This window comes from Lampetra planeri, chromosome 6 (genome assembly GCF_965212315.1).
Source record: "Lampetra planeri chromosome 6, kcLamPlan1.2.h2, whole genome shotgun sequence".
In the NCBI taxonomy this organism is placed as follows: Eukaryota; Metazoa; Chordata; class Hyperoartia; order Petromyzontiformes; family Petromyzontidae; genus Lampetra; species Lampetra planeri.
This window is the reverse complement of record NC_136112.1, coordinates 9,160,010-9,187,200: the sequence shown is the minus strand read 5'-3', so window position 1 is coordinate 9,187,200 and position 27,191 is coordinate 9,160,010. Positions and strand designations below refer to the sequence as shown.

The 27,191-nt window shown below is 48.2% G+C and overlaps 1 protein-coding gene across 4 annotated transcripts in view; it reads right to left on the bottom strand.

Moving 5' to 3' along the window:
• LOC144719507 (RIMS-binding protein 2-like) overlaps nt 1–24,051 on the bottom strand; it is a 148,574-nt gene extending 124,523 nt beyond the window's left edge. For 3 of the 4 annotated variants that reach the window (XM_078595497.1, XM_078595494.1, XM_078595496.1), the window contains exons 1-2: nt 5,072–5,388; nt 1,736–1,852 (exon numbers count right to left, since the gene is read on the bottom strand). In XM_078595497.1, the coding sequence (XP_078451623.1) occupies nt 1,736–1,852; nt 5,072–5,197 (243 nt within the window). In that variant the 5' untranslated portion in view covers nt 5,198–5,388. Of the gene's footprint in view, nt 1–1,735; nt 1,853–5,071; nt 5,389–14,848; nt 14,963–16,481; nt 16,533–23,985 lie in introns of those variants that run through there. The other variant, XM_078595495.1, reaches the window with a different exon arrangement.
• Between the last annotated feature and the right edge of the window lie 3,140 nt (nt 24,052–27,191).

Genomic DNA, 27,191 nt, shown 5'->3' with positions numbered 1-27,191 from the left:
AGTTATTTTGTTGTGCCTTTTTACACCTGATGAAGGAAGCTTGTGTTGCCTCCGAAACGTCGTGATTTATTATTTTATTTCTATTATTATTTATATTATTTACTTTTGTTATTCATTCATTTTTACCTACGTGACTTTACCGAAAAAACCTAAGAGTATGAAAACTTGTTAAGCTCTGTCAGGGTGGATTGTGGGTAATAATTGAGTAAATAAACAGATGAGCAGCTGCTTTACCTTGTGGTCTTGTTTACGGTGTCTGCAGGACACAGTCTAGATCATCTCGGCTTTGGAGGTGAGCGATTTATTGAGGCTATTGTACGAGTAGTCTACATTTGGAGCGTTTAGACTTTAAGAGTTTGATTCTCAGTCAGTCCCCGTGGCTAACACCACTGGAAAACGCTCATCCAGAAGGCCCACAGGCTGGTGCACTGAAATGTTACTTTATATCCATGAGGAGTGATCAGACTCTTGTTTATTGATTAGTTGGAGTTTCTGAATTGCAACGTTTTTTGTCCAACTCTCCGGATTGGCAGCCCAAGGAGGGAACACCCAAGAGGATGACCACCGTGGAGATGGAGCAATGGGATCGGCTCGCTCACAGGAGCGAGGTGCAGCGTGGCATCACAGGATGGCGATGACGTGCAGATGCCTTCATCTCGCTGTGGATTGATAATCTACGACGACTGAAGATAATACTTACACGGGAATCTCCCTCCCAGTTTCAATTAGCAGAGGATGGCATTCAGCATTTGTATCACTTTTAGCCTGACACCAAACATTAGGAACATAATAATTGGTGAATTTATTTATTTAAATAATTTCTTAGGATCACAATACCCAGGCGTGCAAGGCTCTATTATTTACAACTCAAATACGTTAATAATTTGACAAATGCTGTGTTTTTATACCACTATGTATTGCATGTAAATTGAATTGTGACCTGGAATTGTTATAGGTCATCAAATTGTACCCAAGTACACTCCACCTGATCCACAAGGTAAATAGATTTCATTTCATTTAGTTACCAATGGCCATAATTGATCACTTACAACCTTTCCTCAATCCACGACTAGTTGAAGGCCTCCTCACACCATGTAAGTAATGGGGGTGTGCGACCATACGCCACCACGCTGATCAGTGCGGATTCATGAGGAAGGGCCCAGGAACAGTTCAGGCACCACTCCCCACTGACGCGGCCGGGAATCGAGCGGAGCGCTAACCGCAGTGCTGCAAATTCTACCCCTCGCAGGCAGTCACCGCCATCATCGGCCATGGCCAATCCACTGCTGGATGAATGCATCCGCAAGCCGTCGCCCTCTCTCACGACCCTGCAATGTAATAGTCCACGGGGCACCCACACACGGGCGGAATCCATCGCTCAGCCTCCTCAGGAGACGCCCTCTCGGACGAGTCCCGTTCCTTGGCTGCCACTCCGTCAATATTCCTGACCGTTTTAAAGCTTTCGTGACTGCAGGGATTCATCTTCTCCGAGTCGTCTCGACAGACCTGTTCTTCACCTGAGGACGGCTGCTTGCGTTGTGGCCGAAACGTCGTGAGAATTATTTGATTATGTTTTATTATTTTATTATTTCCATTCTACGTGACTTTACCGAAAGAACCAAGAAAATTCCTGACTGTCTTTGGCAAACTCGCCTTCACACATGCGACACGAAAGTGCCACGTTGCTTTGCCGGGGAAGGTTTGGGTGGGTGGGTGGGGGGGTCGTGGCGCTCACCAGCAAGGCGTTCTCCTCGCGGAGGGCGCTGCAGGTCTGCTCCAGCTCGTGCAGCTGCCCCCGCAGGCCCTCGTTCTGCCTCGCCAGGGATTCCACATCCCACGCGGCGCCTCCGTTCTGCACGGCGCAAACACCGCGCACGGGCACACACGCACACACACACTTCACATCACGTATTCATGGATGTGCGTTGAATTTCTTTCCGCACCGTACGGAGCCAACCGCGATAATCGTAGGTGCGGGGGAAGGACAACAAAGGAACTCGCGCGAAAAAATATACATTAAGAAATAAGGTTATAGATGAAATGTCAATCTTGATTTGAAGCTTTCGTGACTGCAGGATTCCATACTCTTTGGTTCTTTCGGTAAAGTCACGTGGGTATAAAATAAAATAAATCGCGACGTTTCGATCGCAACACAAGCGGTCGTCCTCAGGCGGAAAAGATATAATCCAGCAGTTCCACTTTTTGAGCGAGTTGCAAAAGATTATGGGAATACATCTTCTTGGTTCTTTCGGTAAAGTCACGTAGAAGGAAAATAATAAAATAATACAAATAAAACATAATAAAATAATTCTCACGACGTTTCGGCCACAACGCAAGCAGCCGTCTTCAGGCCGAAACGTCGTGAGAATTATTGTATTATGTTTTATTTGTATTATTTTATTATTTCCATTCTACGTGACTTTACCGAAAGAACCAAGAAGACGAATCCCTGCAGTCACGAAAGCTTTAAATCGAAATAATGGGAATACGTTAATATGTAGATATACATAAAAAAAAACTTTCCGTCTCAAACGTATAGGGAGCAACATCTCACCCCCGGCTGACCCCCCCTTCGTCTTCCCAATGCGATGCCCCAACACTTTCCCACACCCCCAACTTTCAGTTGCCTTCCAGTTACGACCAGGCCAACCACGACCCCTCCTTAACACTCACGCCTGTTCTGTTGCCACCAAAATCACACCACCACTTTTAGAAACACCATTCTTCATCTCCAACCGCGATCACCTTACGTGCAATTTTTACAACTGCTGTAATGGCGCCTTGGAAAAAGTGCTATGTAAATTTCGATAACATTAGAAAAAAACAAGATAAGGTCTAGTTCTGATGCTGTCGTGGCTGTATAACAGTCAGCGCACTGGGCATGCAATCCACACGTTGGATTTCAGCTCCTGGCGCGGCAGTTGAAACAACGGAGCAACGTTCTTAAATCTCTACCCACCGCCCCCTTCACCGCCTCTGTCCACCCAGAGGTGTTCACGAGTTCACCACAGTCAGTCGATCGGCAGGTCGCGCGTGGCGGGATGAAGTGTGGGTAGTCACGAGACATGTGGCCAGCGTGGAAGAGTAGGCCAAATACCCCCAGGAAGGGCTCTATAAAGTTCCCTCTAGTGTGGAGGGCCTGAAAATGTCTCGCTTTGAGCAGGAGCGAGAAATTGCATGGCTGCACCTTTATCTTAGCGAGTCTTCAAAGGGATGAGTCCGTACATATCAACCGTATTTTGATTTCTGGTGATCAAGTAAATGTTGGCACACTAGAGGGCAGATGAGCCGATGTGGTGCGGGAGAATTTGAAGCCAAGTGAACTTGCCGACTTACTGCTACCAGCGGCGTCAAAGGTTGGTCTCTGTGGAGGAAGCTCGTCAATGAAGCGAATTCATTCGGAGGCAGTCGCTCTCCAGCAAACGAGCGGAGCAAAAGTTGGCACCGTGGAAACCACAGGTGGTGCATCTGCCAGTCATCTCAGGCAGTTAACCCCACACCACCTGGTGACACCCCGTGACACACTCTGCCGTGAGCCACAAAACGCACCTGGGCCTGGCACGAGTGGCGTGGTGACGTCATCGCCACTTCGTGGAAATTGACGGCTGTTGTCTCGTGAGGTCGAGGGCCCTGAATCAAATGAAAGGGTTGTCCTCTGCATCAAGCAGGATGTGATTGGCAATCATGAGGCATGTCCAGTGTGTTTTTATCGATGAACAATTTGAAGTCACAGTGCTCATCTCCTGTTTACAGCCCTGAGCCGGTGGTGAAAATTCCACATTCATATGACGGGAATGATTCTCTTCATAGGACAACAACTGTACATATGTATGTTGAACTTTTTCGCACCGTACGTAGCCAAACGTGCCAATCGGAGGTGCGGGGAAGGACAGCAAACTAAACACAAAAAGCAGTTCTAAAGATGAGTTTCAACTGCTAACTCCACCACAATGATACTCATTTTATTGACCCCATAAGGACGATGTGTCAATCCCCAAACAGGATTTGTCACAGAGGAAATGCTTGCGACGTAATTTATATGAATGAAATGCAGAACATCGTCAGCCATTAACAATCCACTGCTGGATGAAGGCCTCCCCAAGCCTGTCAGTCACCGCCTCTCACGATCCTGCGTATTTACTTGTATTCATTCCGGGAGAGCAAACTTGGCTCCAAAAAAAAGGATTTGTCGGTTTCCCATTACAGGTGCGCTCGATTACAATTAACACCCGAGCCACTGGCGCCCAGCCAGAGCTCGATAAGCCTCTCCCCCAAGCGAGCGAACGGCGGTGCTGGGCGCGGTGTGACGAGACGCACGTCACACCGCCAGACCGCCGGTTTTATCGCTCAATGTCAGCGAGCCTCCAGCGCGCAATCGCGGCGCGCGTGCTGCCGTCACACTGAGCCTCACCGGAGGAGCTGTCATTTTAATTCACGAGCAATTCACACGGCCACTGATTAGCAGCGCTTTCCCCGATTCAGCTCTCACGCCAGACTTCAGGGTGGTGGAGATCCCAAAATTGATCGTTTCTGAGAAATCAATGAAGCCCGTCGCCGGCAGACATAAGGTGCTTATCAACACCGTGTTTAATTGTACGATTACAATCCACGATTGTGTTTAGGTAATTATTATATAATTAAAACGGCATGTTCCTGTCACCCTCTGAGCGAGCCAGATTTGTTTTTCACCCTGAGGCTTGCGAGGCTGAGGCTTGAGCAGCAGTTACTGTAGAAACAGGTGGATTGGAAAGACAGCATACACAAGTGAACGGCATCGTTCGAAATGTTAAGAAAAGTAGCTGGGCCTGGGCAGGCCACGTCGCTCGAAGGAGTGACGGCCGATGGATGGGACTGTTGACAGAATCGCAAGCGAAGGAACACCCGACTGACAGAATACCACCGTGGAGATGGAGTGATGAGATCAGAAGTGAGATGGATTGAGGTATCGTAGGACCGTCGGAAATGATGACAGCGTTGGGAGACCTTCATCCAGCTGAGGACAGAGCTAAACCGATGCCGAGGACGACGGTGATGAAGAGACTGATGATGATGATGATGATACCAGCCTTACTCGCAGGAAGCCAGGCTGAATGAGGATAGGACTGCCATGCTTCCCGGCAGCGCCGTCCACACTCCACCGAACATCCACCGTGCTGAACGTTGCGCTGAAGCTGTGAAGCTTCTGGTTCTGTAACATCGCGGCAGGGCCCGGCTCTCCGCACGGCGGCCGCCACACGGTTCTCCGCACGGCCAAATGAAACGCAACGCGGCCCACAGCTTCAGCTGCCGCCAAACTTTTGATTGCGGTGGCAGAAACCAGCGCGCGTTCTACAGATCCGCGCGTTCTCCAGATCCGAGCGTCCTCTCAGCTTTGTCCGCTCGTAAACGAGCACCAAGGTGCCGCTGTTGATGCCAAACAAACACGCACGCTGCCCCCACCCACCGTCTCCCTTCGCCACCCCCACCTCCTACCGAGCTCAGGCACACTGCCCGCCTAACGCTCCCCTCCTACTATGTAAGCACGCTCACCCTCCTACTATGTAAGCACGCTCACCCACCCACCCACCACGCTCACCCACCCACCCACCCACCACGCTCACCCACCCACCACGCTCACCCACCCACCACGCGCACCCACCCACCCACTACGCTCACCCACCCACCCAGCACGCTCATCCACCCACCCACCACGCTCACTCACCCACCCACCACGCACACCCACCCACCCACCACGCGCAGTCACCCAACCACCCACCACGCTCACCCACCCACCCACCACGCGCACACACTCAAGCAGACAGGGAGGGGAAGTTACCGCTGTGACCGGGCTTCCAGTCAAAAGCACCTCGGGCTCAACCCCTACAATCCATCAACATCATCGCCACAACCACCATCAACCACCACCAACCACACTGACTCTCAGTCCTTTGGTCAACGATGCACACGCTCATCTCATCACGAGCGGAATCAGCCGTAAGATACGAAATGCCAGCGGTGACAGAAGGGCACAGCGGCACGACGCGTGCCACCGTACGGGGCGACAAATTGAATCGGGGAGCACCGCACGGCACCAATGCTTCCTCCGTCACAGAGCTCGGTCCTATTCCGAACGGCGCCGAGCAACGAGTCTCAGCCCCACGCCACTTTGTGCCCAGGCGGCACAAAGAGTGCGGAATGCCAGAGCGTGTTGGAGCACGCCCAGCAGTGCATCAAGACCACCACTGTTTGCTCCGTCTCCACGGGAAACGCCCCGGGTCGTTGTTTTGACTCTGGGCATTGGGCATTTCGTGTTTTGTAGAGGGGATCAGGTCGGATTTCTGAGTGGGCGCGCGTGTGGTGGACGTTTGCGTGAAAGTGTTAAAAAGGGGCTGACAACAAAAACAGGTGCGATTAGTAAGGCAACACCACCACTGTTGGCATTCTTAGAGTAATGGACTCGCTCAGAGGCCGGCAAAAGTGCCATGCCAGGTGGACTGTTTTTTCATCAGAAAAAAAAGACCAAACTTACTTTGCAGATATTGGGTGGATAATGTCGATAACGTGCAACCCACTTCGCTGGAATATTTTTCAATGAGTTGCACCGATTGTATGTATTCCAAACGTCATTAAAGTTTGCAGTAGGAAGATGGCCGTACGCTTATGAAGGGATTGCAAACTTCAGCACGTGCTAAGCTTGGAGTGAATGCAGAGACGCAAATTCTTTGTTTCCATGACCACTGGGAACTGGACTCTGCTGGCCCAGGAATGGTCCAATTCCTGCACAGGAACAGCACTCGGGCAGTGGTCCGAATCAGAGGTAGACCTAGAATCGAGACCTAGAAACTTCCCGGAGGGGAGAGGTGTGGTTCCAGAATTTCAAGCTTTTTAAACAAGGCCATATGTTCATCTATTTTAAACGATTAAACAAATTTTTTCACAAGGTAACCGCCCACTGAGCTGTACAGCTCTTTTTCAGAAGCGACCTGGCCACAAATGATAGTTAATCGAAGTGGCTTATCATGTAGAAAGTTAAAAAGCAGCCAAATACTCTAAACGCATGTTTCTAAATGTGGAGGGATAAACCGGAGGACCCGGAGAAAAATCCATTCGACCACGGGGAGAGGCATGCAAACTCCAAATATACAGCAGGCGTCAGTGTCGGCATCGAACCGACGACCTCCTGCATACCAGGCGAGATAGTTAATATCTCGCCACCGTGGCGATTTTTTTTCTCTGGTGAATGTTTATAAAATTCATATTTTATATTTTCTGCAAGGAGGGGGGGGGTTCAGAAGAAAATCACTCCAATCGCCCCCCCCCCCCCCACTCAGATTCACCACTGGTCCAGACAGCACTAGGGCATTGTGAACGATCGGCGAACAGTGAAGAGAGTTGGGAGGTGGCGTAGGGACCTGGAAAAGTCTGGAATAGCTGCTGAAAAGCTGCTCACCCCGAGCTATAAATCCTCTGATACGTGTGGCATTGTCTTTGTACTGTTCGCCTTGTGGAGTTCCCTCCTCTGACACTGGTGACACGAGGCCACAAAGATGCCTGTCTCTGGTGTGGGCCAATCAGTTTCAAAGACAATAGATATATTAATTATTATCAGAGCATGTTTTGCTTGCATGTTCACCACAAGTACGTGTGGTTAATGCAGACTTGATTGCATGCAAAAGGTTTCTATTTGTTGCTGGAACATCTTAACACCTTTTTATTGCCAGAAAGGGTAAAAGCCATTCTTCTTTTTCATACTTGATTTGAAGCTTTCGTGACTGCAGGAATCCATACTCTTTGGTTGTTTTATAGGTATAAAATAAAATAAATCACGACGTTTCAGGCGCAACACACGCTGATACTGGCAAAAAGGTCCCGTGATGTAGCTGGAGACAGCCAAGCTGCAGGTGGACCGAGGACGCTGGTGGCTGCGAGAAATGGTGAAGTGTAATTGGGAGGGACGGAGGAGCGCGGCGGAGTGTAAGACGAGCATCAGAAACCTGCGAGAGTCTTGAAAAGGCCAAGAGAGGCCAGGCGCGGTACCAGTCCCTCTCCACTTGGCGTGCGCTGCCACGGAACCGTGCTCCTGTGCGTTCGAGCGAAGCCACTTTAGGATCGTCGCTATGTGCTGGAGGTGGCCGGGTGGCTTAGGGGTCAAAGCGTTGCACCGGCACCGCTCAAATCATGGGTTTGAATCCAGGCGGTTAGGCTGTGATTAAACCGAGATATTCAAGTACGGCGAGTTGATGGTCACAGATATCTGTGAAAAAAAAAAGTTTAATAAAATGTGTTTTTACACTTCATTCAGCTAAATTCGATTCGAATTAAATATATTGGATTGTCCACCAAGCAATGAATATTACTGTCATTAGCAGGGTGAGTGGAAAAGTGCTGCCCCCTAGTGTGTGAACGAGATGTCACTTGAAAGAATCTCAGAAGTGAGTGGTTCAGATTTCCGATTCAGCCGATGTCCCCAACACGGGGGTTGGGGTTGCAGTTTCTCTCGGCTTAATCGTCTCAAGACATTTGCACCGTGATATAAATCGCGCATAAAGATGACTCGATGCTCGGTATGGAACTTATCACCAGCACGATTCGAGATCACGATTCAATCCACGGTTCGATCATTTTTATCTCATTTATAACGACTCGTCCGCATAATTTCCACATGTTTTAAGTCTTGTTTGTAAAGCTGTGTTCACTCCATACCATGAACGTGGCATTAGCGTATTATTTCTCTATTTATATACATTTTAAATAAATAATACTCACAGACGTGATTAATTTCACCACCCGTGCTACCGCTGAGCCATGTCACCGCCCATGCTACCACCGGGCCATGTATCGTGCACAGGAGCGGACTTTATGGCTCCATCTCCACAGTGGACGTCCTCTCGGGCACGGGCTCTACTTTGGCTGCCACTCCATTGTCTTTGTCGACCACCATCCATTGCCCTCTCTTGCGACAATTTCCCACCCAAGTCCCCTTACCACGCTTAACAGTCGGTATGACGTCTATAGTTTGCATATGTTCTCTAATCCGAGTGTTCCTCTTTCTATCTTTGTGTAATACGGCACTATTAAGTACATAATTCTATGATAATCCATGGGGGGGGCAGGGGGGGGGGGGAGTAAAACAGCCCTTCGATTGATAGGGATGCTGCAGTATTGCTAGAAGCATCGCAGCCCTATTATATGTGTTGTGTCAGTGATTCTGAGACGAGGTTCGTAGGAGGCACCTTCTTTCTTAACAACGTTCACGGTCTCGTCCACACACTCTCCACAGTCGCTTAGCCTGGCGTGTACACAGCACGAGCCGTCTAACACTGACGGCGCTGACTGAGACAGTCAACAACATGCTGCAGCGCAATATCTAGCGGAGACGGCAGCAATGACGGCGACGAGACGACAGCGACGACGAGACGAGTCCACTCCTAGAACCGGCAGCCACGAGCTCCCGCTCTCGGCTCCTTTAAATCCTACCAGCACGGCCTGGCCCCACCCTGACCGCGCCTCCCTTCTCGAACCTACTAGCAGGTTCCAGGGACCTCCAGATGGGGTCGTCCTTGACCCTTGCCCTAGTTCCTCCGCTCTGCTAACACACCCGTGCACACGTTCACCGGCGTGTGTACTGTCTGTCCACCACAGTTGCCGCTGCTGTCCACCAGCCGGCGCTATTACACTACATAACTATGCATTTGTGATTCATTTCTTTCGCACTATACGCAGCCAACCGTGCTCATCCAGAGGTCACTGATTCGATGAATTAACCCAGTGTAGCATTTGAGCTTTTAAATTCCACTCCCCTGCCATCCCCGCCTGCCCGCCCGCCCCGTCTTGGTCCACCCAGTAGTATAAATGGTGACACCACAGTCGACAATAGATCGCATTTGGTGGGGTAAAATCTGGGTATTACCACATCTTCCAAAGATGTCTGGCAAGCATGAAAGAGCACTCCAAAGTATCCTAGGAGAAGGGCTTTCTGGAGCTCCCTCTGATGGAGTCCACACCGACAAAAGTTGAAGGGCCTCCAATTGGACTGCTGCTCCGTTACGCGGTGGCTTTCACCACAATGCTCAAAAGAAAACACCCGATTCTTGAATCGAATCGCTACGATCCATCGAACCGCCAAGGAGGGTGAATCGTTACACCTTTGACAGACAGACAAAAGCAAGCAAGACAAAATGTAAACGAGGGGGATGCAGGGATCGGCCAAAAGCACCAAGAATAAAAGGACGGACGAAGGCAGCGCGGGAGATCAGTCGAATAGTTCGACAGATGCACAGAGCAGACCCCCTCGTACAACACGCTGCTGCGGTGGCACATCTATGTTGGCATGCACACATACGGGCTCTGCCAAACGCAAAGGCGATGCTCACAAGATTAGAGCGGAGTGCACAATTAAACAGAGCGCGCGATGGAGGGGGAGGGAGCAGCCGGAGATGGGGTGGGGGGTTGGCCTTCTACGTGCTTCCATTATACAAATTATTAATAATTATAATGCACCACAACGGGACAAACAATAGCAACCGCACGAGGCTTCGTGAAGTACAACTCCGCCATCATTGTATTATCGTCTAAATTCGATAAAACGCAGAAAAAAAACGCAGCAGCAGTAACGGCGGCGGCTCGCAAACACAAAGGGGCCGTCGGGCTTTTCAGCCGACGGCGGCGCTGGCGGCGCTGACGGCGCTGACGGCAGTGAGCTGAATCCGAACGAGGGTGGGGAACGGCCTGGTGGATTGCCTGCGAGAGCCGCTGGCAGTGATGGAGTGGTGGTGGTGGGGGGGGGTGATGTGGGACGGCCTTCGGCTACCACGGCCCCCACTGTATGAATAACAATAGTAATTAATTCTCAGTCCTAGCTGTATGTATGTTGAACTTCTTTTGCACCGTACGTAGCCAACCGTGCCAATAGGAGGTGCGGGGGAACGACAATAAACTAAACACAAACAGCAGCTCTAAAGAAATGAGTAAGTTTTCAATCTCGATTTAAAATCTTGACTTAAAGCTTACGTGACTGCAGGAATTCATATTCTTCGGGTCTTTAAAAGTCGATAGTTCCAGTGGCTTCCTAATATCGGAAGGAAGAGCGTTCCAGACGGCCGCAAAAGAGTATTTGAAAGTGTGTGATGCAGTGACCGTCTTTGTTCGATGGCTAGACAAGAAGCCGCTGCGAGGATGAAGGCATCTTCACGCCCAGTCGGTCATGGGGGGGGGGGGTGGGGGGGGGTGTGTTGACCAAACTTCTCCACGCTTTTCACGGCGGGTTGATGAAGGTGTGATGCGAGGAATCCCATGACCGGTTTCAGATACCGCTCGCTGCTGATGTTAGCCATCGCCAGGTATTGGACCTGGACTTGTCGGGTTCATATAGCCCAGTGCCCTAACCACTGCATTCTCGATTTAATTTCTCACCGAATATTTTCGCCGTCGTTCCTTGGCTGCAGTACGTGTGCAGGCGAGTGATATCCAAAGCCATAGAGAGAGGCATACTGAATGGATTGTGGGCCGTGTGCACAAATATATTCTGGGTCACCGCCCTAACTCAGATTAAGCCCTGCCCGCCTACGTGGCAAAGAAACTGCGTTTGTTTAAAACTTCGCTGTAGATTCACCTGCGTAAAGCAAAGAGTGGAGGCAGCCAAGCGATCGGCCCCCGAGAGCTCTCACCGCTCCGTGGCAGCTTGTGTGCATGCGCACATGTGGTGGAGGTGGTGGTGTTGGTGGCGGTGTTGGTGGTGGCGGTGTTGGTGGTGTTAGTGGTGTTGGTGGTCGTGGTGGCACAGAGCGGTGGTGCGGCGATTAGCACACTGCGCTACGAACCTGCTGACCAGAGTTCGATTCCGGCTCACGACCAACACCAGTGAAGATTATTATCTGAACTGGTCCTGCGCCTCCCCTAAATCGACTCAGCCTCAAATGACTAACTGGTTGGTGTGATTTCGATTTAAAGCTTTCGTGACTGCAGGGATTCATCTTCTTGGTTATTTCGTGACTTTACCGAAAGAACCAAGAAGATGGTTAGTGTGGTGTGTAAACATCAGCACAAGGGAGACAAAGGCGGCCGGGCGTGTTGCTGGCCACCCACCCCCTCGTGTGCCGTGCCGGACTTCATAGGTGCTTGCTAACATCACTTGCTCCAGAAGATCTTTGTGTTTTTGTGGCACACAGAGCATTGTTAATCTGGAGTTGGCCAAGTTAAATTCTGGGCACCTCACGCCAGCTGTAGATGTGGCCTCGTCTTCTAGGTAATAATAGTCACACCTTGCCCAGTGATTCGATGAATTGTCAAGATTCAGGGTCTCGATTTGATGAAGGAATCAATTCCTTATTTGCGTAATTTGTTTCTCATATATCGCGGCTCATTTGTAGAGTTTTGCTCACTACATTATCCGAAATGTAACATGAGCAAACTTTTAAGAAGTCACAGGTAATGGATTCTCACACGTACGATTGGATGCGTGGATCTTGCATATTAAACATAATTGTTTAACCCATCAATCAAGAGAGCATAACAAGAGTGCCCGTTACCTCTCTAACCAACGCTGTCCACTATTTCCGCCACCTCTCAACGATGCCACATCCATCCCGATGGTCACTCCCCTTCCCGCTTCCGCCGGTGTGTGCCCCTCCCCCTCGTTGCACGATACTGAGCAATGTTGGTGCATTAGCACATCATTTACACATCACTGCGCACTCACCATTACCATACATATTTAGCGGACACATTTTCCACTGTAGACAAAACCCATGCACATTTCCCAGTGAGCCGAGTTCTCTCAAAACTCTGCAGTGAACTGCAATAAAGTTCTAGATTTGAAGCTTTCGTGACTGCAAGGATTCATACTCTTAGGCTTTTTCGGTAAAGTCACGTAGGTAAAAAATTAAATTAATAAAAGTAAAATAAAAAAATCACGACGTTTCGGAGGCAACACAAGCTTCCGTCTTCAGGTGGAACCGTCACAGCACGATTGCTGTATCAATTAATTTTAATTAATTTTTTTACCTACGTGACTTTACCGACAAAGCCTAAGAGTATGCAATAAAGTTCAACACAGCAATGCCCGGGACCAGATCTCGGAAGAAATCAATCCCAACTGCCCGAACACAGACGCCAATTCCCAGACTGTCCACGACAAACCCAGACCGGTGGAAACTCTACCGAGCGGTACAACTACTCAAATTACCCAAATGTGTGTTTTGTTCTATTTTGTGCTGCCAATTTCTCTTCGTGCTCCCCTGTTTATGTTAACGTGAATCTCTCCGCACAGCATCTTGAGATGTGTCGGTATGGAGATGCTCTATAAATAAAATGTTTTAATGATGCTCTTGTTGTTGTGTCACAACCAGTGTTTGGGAGAGAACAACGGCCATGGCTAACAACGGTGGCTGTGGATTGTCGCGGGTTACCTGGGCCAGCTGACGTTTTAAAAATGGGCCCAATTAATCAAGTACAGGAGTCGATTATACATTCTGCAAATTAACTGGCTAATATCAACAAATATCCACTAAATAGTTATAATCTGGCAAAATTCATCCTCTTAGTCACGTTTATATGCACTTTAGTGGGAAGATACAAGAAGTAAATTGCACGGATAATAAATAGCACACCCCCCCCCCCCCGCGTCACTGTGCAGCGATTGTGCTGTGGTTTTGAGCCCTGCCTAACCAAGTGTTCCACATTTCAATAGCAGCTACACTCGTACTGACTGAGCAAAATAATCCAAACGTTCATAGAGAGGAATGAGATGGCATTGATTCTAAGGACATTCGTTGCCTTTTAACCCATTCTGATTACGTACAATGTACGTCACCGGAACAAGCATCCATCCCGAATGGAATTGCAAGCAAAAGGCCATGCGGGAGGGCAAGTGGCACAGTTTGGCGCCAGCTATCGTAGGGTGCGGTTGTGTCGCTACAGTTCTCTGAGGTGAGTACAGCACAATGTCTTTAAAAACAGCAGCGGCTACACCTCTCTGAATAAAATTCACGCTAACCGCTTGCGCGTTCCGAGATTCAGCGGTGAACGGGCCACACCCTGAAACTCGCAGACATCTCGGAACGCGAAGAAGTTAATAAGGACATCAATTTTTCGATTTAAAGCTTTCGTGACTGCAGGGATTCATATTCTTGGTTCTTTCGGTAAAGTCACGTAGAAGTGAAATAATTATTATCACGTAGAAGGGTAATAATTATTTTAGTATTTCCCTTCTACGTGACTTTACCGAAAGAACCAAGAATAGGACATCAATCCTCATTAAAAGAGAGAGCCCTTTGGCAGTTTCCAACCCTAGCTGGCAACGAACCAGCTCCCAGTGGATGGGGCTGTCTAAGAGTTCGGAGTTTTAGGGCCCAGTCTCCATACACCAATAGTTTGGCATTTATACAAATTAGGGAATCTCAGTGAGAATAATCGTCAATTAGTATGTACTCCACGCCTGCCATGCAGTGCATCTCAAGGCAGCCTTTGAGCAGGGGACTCCTCTGAGTGGCAGCTGTCCCTGTGAGGCACAAGATGAGTGCAGAACTGGCCTGCAAGTACGGACGTATGTTGAACTTCTTTCGCACAGTACGTATCCAATCGTGCAAGTGGCCATTACTCTGCAAGTAAAGGGAAAATGTAGCTACCTGGCTTCCCAATTCGGCAATTGTATGACATTTGGAGAGTTTGGTCAATAACGCCAGCGCATGCACACACACATGGGCACCTGATGGAAATTTTAAGATCCATTGCGAAGCAGACGGATTGTCTCTCGCGGTTAACACGGCTGCGGTGTGGACCGCAGAGCGAACCACGAATCTTCGTAAGCGGCAAAACAAGCGACTGCCGGGCCATGCCACCACTCATATCAAAGTATCGCAAGCATCCTCACCAGGGCAGGAGGTTCTTCTTTGGCAGAATCCGTCTCGTGGTCGCTCTTCTCCATGTCCCCTGTCACGTGTCACCACAGCGAGCGGTGCACGTCCACATGCTCCCGGCACTGCCCCTGCACCGTGCAGCCACGTGGCACAGATCACGACGGCCAGGAGTTGGTCAGGACGCTTCGGTAGCGATGGCGCTGAGAAAAGCTATGATTTTTTTTAACTCGCTTGAGGTCCAGAGAAGTGCCAAAGCGATTCATTACGTACATGGATTAATGAATTAATTTAAATAAAACCAACAGTCAATCGTGTTTTTAAAATTGATAAATCAGCAACTTTTTTAATTGGTGGATGCTGGGCAGCCGGCCTCCGAAATGCGGGAGACTCGCAGCAGAGATCAGGTCCAGAGTGCCGCTGTAACGACGAGTGATAGCGACGATAGCGCCATCGATTTACTTAAATACTGCGCTTATGCATTTTATACGGAAGCTATTTTTTTTACTGGATATGATTCATGCAAGATATAATCAATAAATCAATAGTTTCAATGGTCAAGAGTCAACGGCTAAAGTCCGCGGACTTTTGCGTATGGTGAGATTTTGTTTAAAATCTCTACCTGGCCACCAACGACTGCAAACAAACACTCGCTGTGAACATCTTGGAATTGCCCCCCTTGCAGTCTAGCCCAACCAACACCAAGGGCTTCAGCAGGGAAAGAAAAAGCCGTGCAAAGTGTCCAATTACTGTTTTGAAAGAGCACGTTGTGCAGCACTGCCAGGCCACGGTTTCCACGATAAATGGCAAGGTTTATGAGGGTGAACTTAAATACTTGAAGATGAAAATAAACTTTCCCTCGGTGTGAGGGTTGTTAGAGTTCTGACATGCTAGTGTTTGCCATGCTTCGAATAGGTAACAAAACTGTAATATACAGGATAATAATAGTATCAATATCTATTTAAAGCTTTCGTGACTGCAGGGATTCATCTTCTTGGTTCTTTCGGTAAAGTCACGTAGAAGGGAAATAATAAAATAATAAAAATAAAACATAATAAAATACAATTCTCACGACGCTGTCTTTCCAACAGACCTGTTCTTCACCTGAGGACGGCTGCTTGCGTTGTGGCCGAAACGTCGTGAGAATTGTATTTTATTATGTAAAATTTTTATTATTTTATTATTTCCCTTCTACGTGACTTTACCGAAAGAACCGAGAATAAGTATCAATATCATCGCGCGATTAAATATATTACATTTTAATACGTTACGTCTGTCCATCCTTCCATTATTTTCAAGACAATTATAACAGCTCTAGGTAAATAACTCTAAAACTTACCACGGAACTTACAATGCCCAGCACTGTACAGCCCATTCAGGGAGCCTCTAAATACGTGACCGAAGAAAAAAAATCATCATCAGCATCAGAATTATCTATCCGCTGCTGGATGAAGGCCTTCCCAAGCCGCCCCCATCTCAGACGGTCTCGCGACGCAACTGTCCGTCCACGTGCAAGCGTCAAAGGACCGAGTTGCTGCTCGATGAAAGTCGATCCAGCATTCAGATGCTTGCGAGTCACACGCACGCACACGCACACGCGCGCTCCGTGAGCGTGCACTTGTTCACTCAGCAGAGGGAACTTTGTTTTACCTTCAGACGAGTTGAGACGTTCTAAAACTTCTGCTCGTAAATCCTCCGCAACTGTGAACAAAAACAACAAAAAACACAAAAAGTCTATAATCGTTTAACAGGTCAATTATTGGAGCTGATGAAAATGCCTCTTGTACGAGCCCAAACTAAATAGCAACAGATGTAAAATGTTCTTTTACAATTACGTATGTGTGTACATCATGTACAGCCCTTTTGTGTATCCACTCCTGAAAGAGGACCTCGCCAAGTCATGCAGGCTTTTGGAATTTCACCATACTTCACCACGCTGATCATTGCAGGTTGGTAAAAGGAAGGACTCACGGATTCGAGAGCATAGAAGTTCAGTACAACAATGGATCTTGCAGCATGGTCCTTTGCAGCCCAAAACCCATAGCACAGCCTCCGTAGACGCCCATGATGACCTGGCATGCATGGTGATCACCCATCCAAGGGCTACTATACCAGGTGCAATCTGACTAGTCTTCCGAGTTGTGATGGGATTGGATGCATTCCGGGTGACTGAAGTGATGATACATGCTAAGCAATTAATGCGTCAGCGTATCGGTGAATTTAGAGTTTCGGGGTCACAATTGGATTGAATAATTGATTCTCTTTGGCCGATGTGCCTGTAGGAGCTCCCTCACTTGGCTCCAGGGTTCATTCCACCGATCACATACAATATACAATAATAATTACTATTATTGTTACTTACAGCCCTTGGTCAATCCACTGCTTGGATGACAGCCTCTTCACAGCATGGCAGTCACAGGGGTTGCTAGACCATACTTCACCATGCTGGTCAGTGCGGGTTGGTGAAGGACCCAGGACTGGTTCGGATATCATTCGTCACTGATGTTAGCCGTGGCCAGGAATGGAACCCAGGTTACTGCGTTCATAATGCAGTGCGCTAACCAGTGTGCCACCGCTCCACCCCAGATCCTCTCAATAAGGTTGCATATAGTTCATTTGTAATTATTAAGTACTCTGACAAGTACTCTGACTGACGCCACAGGCACATTATTGACCAGGAGGCACTAATTCAACTGAATTTTTTTTTATGCAGTGACTTTAGTCAGACAAAGTTCAATGAGTCACTCCTTGAAAGTTACATTTTTAGGGGAATGTTCTTTTCAGCAGGTTGCTGTCCAGGGTTAACTCATTTGACCGAGTCAAATTAAATACAAACGAGGCAATTAGATTTAAGTACATTCTCAGTAGAGAACATGCACAGGCTAGAGGAAAGACTCTGCCTGTAAATAAAAGTAAGCGGGCTTGGGCAAGATATGTCCCTTCAGAGGATGACGGTCAGTGGCCGAGACTAATGATGGCAGCCAAAGGGTGGAACGCTCCCAAGACGGAGTTACGAAGTCAGCTCGTGTGTAGGTGCTGGGTGGCCCATGAGAGATGGCCGACGGCTTGCGGAGACCTCCATCCAGCAGTGAATCGATCATGGCTCATGATGATGACATACATACCGCAGTGAAGCCTAAATGACCCAGGCCCTTACAGAAAGTAAAAACGGGGCGACGTGAATTTCCAGCAGACGCTATAAAAGATGCAGGCCTCCCCCCCCCCGCACAGCCGTTACTCGGCACGCATGAGCTTTTTCTATTTCGGTCGCATGTCAAGAACAGAGAACAGCATTCTTGTTTTGATTATTACTACATATAATGCTACACATCACTTAACGCAGGCATGCGAGTCGACACACTGAAGGGGGCCGCAGCCAATAACGCGCAAACATTCTAAATCACATGGGCCTTTCCAAGCAAGTCAAGTGTAATGACGTGAAACCATTAGCAGTTACATAGTCACGATGTTTTGAGCATGTACGAGTCATCTAAAAGCCATGCAAGCTGTGGAGCAAAGGTCACTTGAAGGGATCTCAGAGGTAGTTCTGTAACATGCGCTTCCCCAGGCCGTCCTCTGCCACAAAGGATTCCACTGCCCTGCTGGTTATTTACCTCATGACGTAATGCCGACTGCAGAATCAGAACAAAAATGACGTTAAAAAAAATAAAAACACCACCACACAAGCTCGCCGACGAAGGGAGTGTTATTGGAAAGTGTGTCTCGTCCCAATGATGGTGGGCAGAAACTCTCGCCAGAAGGACCGCTTGGGGGCCACAAAGGCACCTAGCTCTGGCTCTCTTTCACAATATGCCTCCAGCGTTACAATATTATTACAGTATATGCAATATAATGTGGACATTTTTAGCTTATAAATGTGACTACATGTCCAGACGCCGTACAGAAATAATTCACTGGTCAACAAAAAAAAACCTTTTTTTTCTGGCCTGGACTTTTGCAGCTGTTTTAGACTAATTTCAGGGTGCTGATTCCAAATCTGATCTCAGATTTGCTCTATCACATTTCATTTTATGCTATTGGCATACCCCATTTTCATTGATTTTACCCGAAATTAACTGTCACTTATGATTGCAAGTTGTTGCGAGTCAGTGACTGCTTTAGTGTTAAAATATGGTGCTGTATTTTTAGGATTAGTGTGTTAATAATATCATTTTATGTAGATATCCACATCTATTTAGTATTTTTCTTCTGCAGTTTTTATTGAAAATGCAATATTTGATATCTCAAAAACCTGATGCCAAATTTGGAATCAGCACCCCAAAATAACCATAAACCTGTTGGAATACCTTATGCCAGAAAAAGTGTGTTGACCAGTGTATAATTGGCGTATTTATTTTTGCATACTATGCCGCAGTCACGTATAGCCAGAGGGGGAGGAAAAAAAAACGTGTTTAATAGGCTGATCTTGAACAGAGGCAGGGAGTCGACGAACGTGTGACAAGTTTGGACTTGGAAAAGGCACTCAAGTTGTTTGCTGTTCCTCTTCTTAATTGAATATGGACACTTTCGCAAGAAAAAGTGATGCAACCAACTAAAATTTTAACTCATTTATTTTACCAGGTGGGACCCACTGAGCTATACTATGGCTCTTTTTCAGAAGCGACCTGGCCACAAATGACTGCTCAACGAAGTGGCTCATCAAGTGGAAATTGACAGAAGTCAAATACTCGAAACACGCGTTTTCTAAATGTGGAGGGTAAAAACCGGAGGACCCGGGGAAAAATGCACGTGCACATGGGGAGAACACGCAAACTAACTCCAAATATACAGGCGTCAGTCAGGGTCGGGATCGAACCCACGACCTCCTGTGCACCAGGCAATGGAGTTAACATCTCGACGCCCTACACCTTGCTCACACCCCAAAAGTGTCTGGGAGCACGACTTCGCGTACGCTGGGCTTAAGGCTTGAAACCTACTTCCCGGCAAACTGCGCGCTTAGACGAAATCGAATATCTTTCGGAAACTTCTGAAAGTGGATTTTTTTCAACCTGGCTTTAAATTTTTTTTTACTCCAAATAAGTGCTGCTGATCAATATTGGAGGCAGTGCAATACTTTCGTATTTCGGAAGTATGTTTGCTAATTCAAGGTTAACTCCATAGAGGCACTCTCAAGAGACATGGCCTACTCTTCCACGTTCATGTTTTCATAACTGCACGTAGCTCTCTCACGGTTGGCTACGTACGGAATGAAAGAAGTTCAACATACATAGTACATTGCAGTAGAGTGCACAGTGATTTCTTTCCCTCTCTGCAGCTGCTCTGCCGATGCACACGGCAGAGTGCTGAGGGCCCTACACATTTCAACTGAAGCTTCTGCACGTTATTAATATTAATGTGGCAGCACTTACGTGCACATCTAACTGCTCTCAATGACAGAATTGGGTTATGTGTGTCTTATATTCCTTGGCGCAAAGCGGTGGCAGTGGTTGGAGCACCGTCTTATGAACCCGACTAATATCCGTGATCATGGTTCCCCCTTAACCAACCCACACTGACGAGATTGGTGAAGTAGGGTCAAACATCCCCCATGACTAACAGGGCATTAGGCCGCCTTCACCCAGCAGTGGATATACAAACGGCTGTGAAATGTTTTTTTAGGGGTGTAACGATGCATCGATGGATGGATTCATATTTCTTTCTTTATTAAGCATCGTATTGTAAATATAATGATCACCACTTTGTGAAGGAGTCAACAGTGGTTGTCCTATGGAACGACTCGTCCCCGCCATCGGAGTGTGGAATGAGCATAACTGGTTTAACGCTGTTATCATGGAGGAGCACCGCTTCAATGCTCACTTGAGCAGGAAATCATTTTGGCTTTTGACTATATATTCTATGCAATGAGTTCATGGGACTCCTCCAGCCACTAGAGGCCCATACAATCACCACAGTGTAGTTTTTCCCATCAAATCACAATCCTGAAACATGAAAATGTATTTAATCGCAAGGGAGAAAATTGTTACACCCCTAACGTATGACAGCCAGTGGTCGAGACTCACGACAGAGGAAGCCAAAGGAGGCAACGCGCCTAAGAGGACTGCACCACGGAGGTAAGAGCGATTAAATCAGCCCATGCGCAGTAGGTGCCACACGGATCGATGCATGGCAAGTCCACGGGAGATGGTCAACGGCTTGGGGGGGCTTTCATTATTCAGCAGTGGATAGATCATGGCTGATGATGAATTTGGCGAAGCGCAAGCACAGACTAATACTCAACATCTCCCCGATTCATGTGGCTTTATAACTGAAAGATATACTTGACAAATTACTACATTTTGAATTTACAGTATCTTTGTTTCCACAAAACAATTACAAAGTGCAAGGGCCACCACATAGTTGAAACCATTGGGGTTTGACAGCATTATCAGGGGCCGCATGTCAGGAGCCGCACGAAAGGCCACTAAGGGCCGCCAGAGTGGCCCGCTGAGGCTTGCAATGAAGAAGAACACTGCTGTAGGCATCACGTCTACGTGTTTAACTATAATCCTCCACCACCAGACAGGGCCAAGCCAATCCAGTTGTCACGTGGCCAAATATCCAGCGAATTGGTTTGGTGCATCAGCAAAAACTGGAATGTTGAAGAGCAAGCAAATGTTTTACAATTTTATCTTTGAGACCAATTTCACGTTGGTGGGTAGAAATTATTTGTAAGAATAGGTTTTACCCTATTCTTATATATTTTGATACTGGCAAGGGAGGTCCCAGTAAATTATTTCATGATTTTTTTCGACATAAAGGCCGCTCAAATCACCACTATTTTTTTGACCATTTGACTATCCATTTGACTATTATTTTGTTCACCATTTAAAATGTAAAAACTTGTGTTCAACCAACACCAATGGTCTCCAGTTCGCCCGATGGGAAGCAGATGTGCACTAGTAATCTGTGAACCGAAACACGTCTGCTCCCTTATTTTGGCGCCCTGAAAAATGTATTAGCGAATTAAACATTGAAGTTGAATAACATTAAAACATTTTTACCTACAACATGCCTCGCTTGACAAGTGACACAAATCAGACTGATCCATCAATTTTCAGGCACTGCCATAACACATTGTGTAACAGTTTGAATAAATAAACGTCATTATTTTGAAGATTCTGAAAACTCTTTATCAAGACCGACCACCACAATCGTTTTAAGGGAGCTCCACTAAAGGGTATTTAGCATAACTCTTACCACTCTGGCCAGACATCTTCACTCACCACCCATGCATGACCTGCTGATTTACTGAGGTGTACCCATTGACACTGTGAAATAAAAAAAAACACCTAATTGATTCAACTGCTGAGCTTGGGAGATGAAAACTCACCGGTAGTCTTTAGATTGCAAGCTAGTGTGCTAACTATTACACCAAAGCCATATAAGCCAAGTCTGCGACAATTCATCTTTTCACGAGGGAATGCCGTACTGTGCCGTACTGTACCGTACTGTACCGAATGTAAACATGCCGGGAAAACTTTGAAGGAAAGCCACAAAATGCTGGAAACAATAGCGGGCCCCCAAGAATATAGAGGAAATGTTATGCTGTTGGGAAACAATCATTATCTACAGTTGTAGACATGGCACATCAGCTGCCAGACGATCTAAATTTACATGTTACAAACTGCTCTACTAAAGAGCACCTCTCACTTGAAATTACGTGCAATTATGCATCACTCCGACGACGGCAGTGACAGAATAAGGCGAGTTATCCCACAATATGCTACATGTGGAACCGTGCAAAGGCCGCGTAGGTGACCAATGTAATATTGTGAGTCCGGGATAAAAAGTTTCATAAACACAAGATCAGCACTATACTAATAGGGGTTTTCCCCTTTTTTCTAGCAACAAAACTGACACCTTTTGCAAAGAATCATGCTCACATTGACCACAATACTTGATGCAAACAAAAAACAATACAATAGATCAGCAGTCAAGCCTTTATCAGACTGTTGGAGCAAGTGCTGTTTGCGAGCACCTATTAAGGCTGGTACGACGGACGATGCCGTGGTGTGTGTGGCCAGAAAACAACCCCGACCGCTTTTGTCTTCCCAGCGTTTATCTACATAGATAATACTGTATACTATTGTAACCGTGACACTGCATATACACATCAATAGCTAATACAGTATGTTTACAAGGCCAGTAAGTAAGTACACGTTTAGGTCACGGAAAACGTCTTTACAACAACGGAGATAAAGCAGGGGAGTGCGTATGGGCTGAATGAAGTGTGCTGCGTTTTTGGCTAATTAATGTGGTGGTTTTGGGCCATCCAAATCTACCACATTGGGGGAAGTGGCAAATGACGAAGAGCCAGACAGGGCGAACCCAAAGCAAACCCACAGAGACAAAGAGACGCTTGCATCAAGACTCACACGACGGTGAATGCCACAACACCGACGTTTGAGACGCATTCACGACTGTACATTACACAATATGGATTTAACGTTGCATTTGCAATAATGATGGTGGTGGTGGTTGAGCGGTGGCAGAGTGATTAGCGCACTGCGAGCCATGAACCCGGTGACCCGAGTTGGATTTCCGGCACCGGCGAACAACATCGGCGGGCAAATTGTTATCCGAGCAGATCCTTGGCCACCTAATTCACCGGCTGAGGTCTGGTTAAACAATCTCCACGATCGACACGTAGGGGGGGGGGGAGACATTCATCCAGCAGTGGATTGGGGGGTGGCTGTGAATGATTAAAACATTGCGGTGATTTGACTTCCTCTCTTCGCCTCGTTCACCCCACAGCCACTAGGGAACGACAAAGGCAGCCCATGGTGAGTGAATGAATGAACGAACGCGTTGGTGAACCTCCCCAACCAATTCTCGATGTTTCCACGAGTACCGTGCGATGGTTCTCCAGTAGCCAGCTGCATTGGCAATTAACGAACGAGTTGCACGATGCATTGTCGAATTGTCGAATGGATGACGGTGTCCTCCTTCCCCAATGTCTCAATTCTGTACTGCTGCTGGGGGTCTCTCCACTTGCCCATCTCAGCCGCCCATCACGAAATGAATGAACGAATGAATGAATGTGTGCGGGTACCCCTCTCCTCGTCTCCTAATTCTCCACTGCCAAAGGGCCCTTCGGGTCCATCCCGTCTCAATTCTCTCTCTCCACCCCCCCACCTTCCCCAACTCTGCTCACCTTGCTTGCTCGCGAGGGGTATTCTCTCTCTCCCAGGGGGTGGGTCGGTGGATGATGAGGGGGGGGTGAGACGAGGGGACGCCTCCTGTGTAGCTGCAGCAGCAACAACAGCAGCAACAAGAAGGGTGAACCAGCAGTAGCAGCAGGACAAGGTGAATCAGTAGCTGCAGCAGTAGTAGCAGCAGCAGGACAAGGTGAATCAGAAGCAGCAGCAGGACAAGGTGAATCAGAAGCTGCAGCAGCAACAAGAAGGGTGAACCAGCAGCAGTAGCAACAGGACAAGGTGAATCAGTAGCTGCAGCAGTAGTAGCAACACAAGGTGAATCAGTAGCAGCAGTAGCAGCAGCAGTACAAGGTGAATCAGCAGCAGTAGTAGCAGCAGGACAAGGTGAATCAGTAGCAGCAGCAGTAGTAGCAGCAGCAGGACAAGGTGAATTAGAAGCTGCAGCAGCAGCACAAGGTGAATCAGAAGCAGCAGCAGCAGTAGTAGCAGGACAAGGTGAATCTGAAGCAGCAGCAGCAGCAGGACAAGGTGAATCAGTAGCAGCAGCAGTAGTAGCAGCAGGACAAGGTGAATCAGTAGCAGCAGCAGTAGTAGCAGCAGCAGGACAAGGTGAATTAGAAGCTGCAGCAGCAGCACAAGGTGAATCAGAAGCAGCAGCAGCAGTAGTAGCAGGACAAGGTGAATCTGAAGCAGCAGCAGCAGCAGGACAAGGTGAATCAGAAGCTGCAGCAGCAGTAGCAGCAGGACAAGGTGAATCAGAAGCAGCAGCAGCAGCAGGACAAGGTGAATCAGAAGCTGCAGCAGCAGTAGCAGCAGGAAGATCAGCAGCCTCGCCTCTGTGGAAGCGCCGTGTCTCGTTGCCCGGCCTCGCTCGCTCCCTCGCTCGCTCGCTGGCTCTTTAATTCTGAGATTCACGAACTGCTCCGCGCTGTGCCGCAGCGGTGGTGATGATGGTGGTGGTGGTGGTTGTTGTAGTCCCCTCCCCGTGTGCCAGGCAGCTGCGGTTTCTTCTCACTCAGTCGCTCCAGGGGAAGGCGGCGGTGGCGGGCGGGTTCTGATATTAGCTCCATCTACTCTTCCTCCTCCTCCTGCTGCTGTTGCAGCAATAGTAGCAGCAGACGCGTCTGCTCCTAGCACCGCGTGTCCATTGTGAGCGCGGCTCTAAGCGCGGGCCTGGCGGTCCGGCAGAATCCACACTCCCTCCTCCTCCATCAACAACATCATCATCATCCTCCCACACCGTTACCCCCAGCCGCGATTGCGTCTAGCGCTGTCTGTGTGTGTGTAGATGAAGACTCGTTGTGTGTGTGGATACAGGCCGTGTAAGGATGGAGGCTCTGTGTGTTGTGGTGGTGGTGGGGGGATGGAGACTGTGTGTGTGTGCGTGGTTTGGCGGTGCGATACAAAGACAAAGACCCCCCCTCTCTCTCTCTCTCCCTGTGTAGCCTTAGCAGACTGTTGGGGCAAGTGCTGGTAGGGAGTAGCTCATGTGGAGGGCGGCACGGCACACGTGTGGGTGGGTGGGTGGCCAGCACCACGCAGTGCGCTACCGCTAACCACGTGTGCCATACAGTAACACACACACACGCGCACGCACTTGCAGTCTGATCTCCCGCTCCTGTCACCAACCCTGTCACCAACCCCGTGTGTGTGTTCGTGTGTTGGGTAACCCCTCTGCTGTGCTCTCCGGCTAGGACCGGACCGTTATAGCGAGATTGACGATGGTGATGATGGGTGGTGGTGGGTGGCGGTGGTGATGGGTGGTGGTGATCGTGGGTGGTGATGATGGGTGGTGGTGATGGGTGGTGGTGGTGGGTGGTGGTGGGTGGTGGTGGTGGGTGGCGGTGGTGATGGGTGGTGGTGGTGGGTGGTGGTGATGGGTGGTGATGGTGGGTGGTGATGATGGGTGCTTGTGATGATAGGTGGTGGTGATGGGTGGTGATAATGGGTGGTGGTGGGTGGTGGTGGTGATGGGTGGTGATGATGGTAGGAGCTGTGATGAGTTGGAGGAAGTGGTTGGGAAGAGAAAGAGGGGAGGATGAAGAGGACCAGGGGCTGGAGTAATTGTGCACTTGAACGAAGGTTGCTGTCGCAGGAGACGCACTTGGAGCTGGGATGAACGTGTGCGAGCATTGCGATTGGCGGAAGACGACGCTGCACCGGATCTCGGATCAGTGTAAAGAGGAAATGCACCGAGACACGGGGCTTGGTGTAAGAGGAGTATCTACTCGAACTGGCTCTGGTGTAAAGGTGCACAAGGAAGGGGTTCTCGTCATTGATCACTTAAACCAGGGGTGTCCAAACAATTTGCAAAAAGAACGGGCCACATTTGATAAAGTGAAGATGCCCGGGGGCCAATAGTTCCTTCTGAGATTGTTTTAACCACAAAAGTCACGTGGAAATACACACTGTTGTAAAACAATTTTCATTGTCACAATTACCTTTATTTTTCAAATGACAATGTAACCAAATATAAGCCACTCAGGCAGACGGGAACAACTCTAAAAACGCAATTCTGCCTTTCATTATGTCAGATAACATTGAACAAACTGTATAGAATACCTTAAATTTCCATGAGTTTTATGATGCACTTATTCTGACAGAGCTGGCAAGCCATAACTAACACATTATAAGACCGAAGCTGCGGCCCGCGGGCCAATCACGGCCCGCGGGCCGGACTTTGGACATGCCTGACTTAAACTAAGGTTGGTGAAGGAAGCGATGCATTGGAAGTGGGGTTGGTGTAACTGTTCGTTTGGCTCGGGGTTGGTGTAATTTATAACTGGAATTGCAGTTGATATAATAGGTGATGCACTGCAATAGGTGATGCACTAGCACGGGAGTTGGTGCACGAATTCAACAGACTTTAGGTTGGTGCAATTGTGCACCAGAATTTTTGTCGGTATGTAACTGCTTCAGGACTCATAGCTATCAACCCATACCGTTTACTCGTATTCTTGTACAGGGAAATTTAGTTTTCAGGTCTATACGGTGTACAGACATTTCAATGCGGGCAAAAACACATTTTTGTGTTTCTCCCTTGTGATGGGACTTTGTAGAATGAACGTTGAGATTTATAAGGGCACGGCGTGACCAATAAGGTCTGAATTGGTCTAGAATATGGTAGGCACTGATAAAGGGTTGACTTGTGTGAGAACTGGAGTTCATGTAATTGGAAATTGGGTGTAGAAAAATAGGTGCT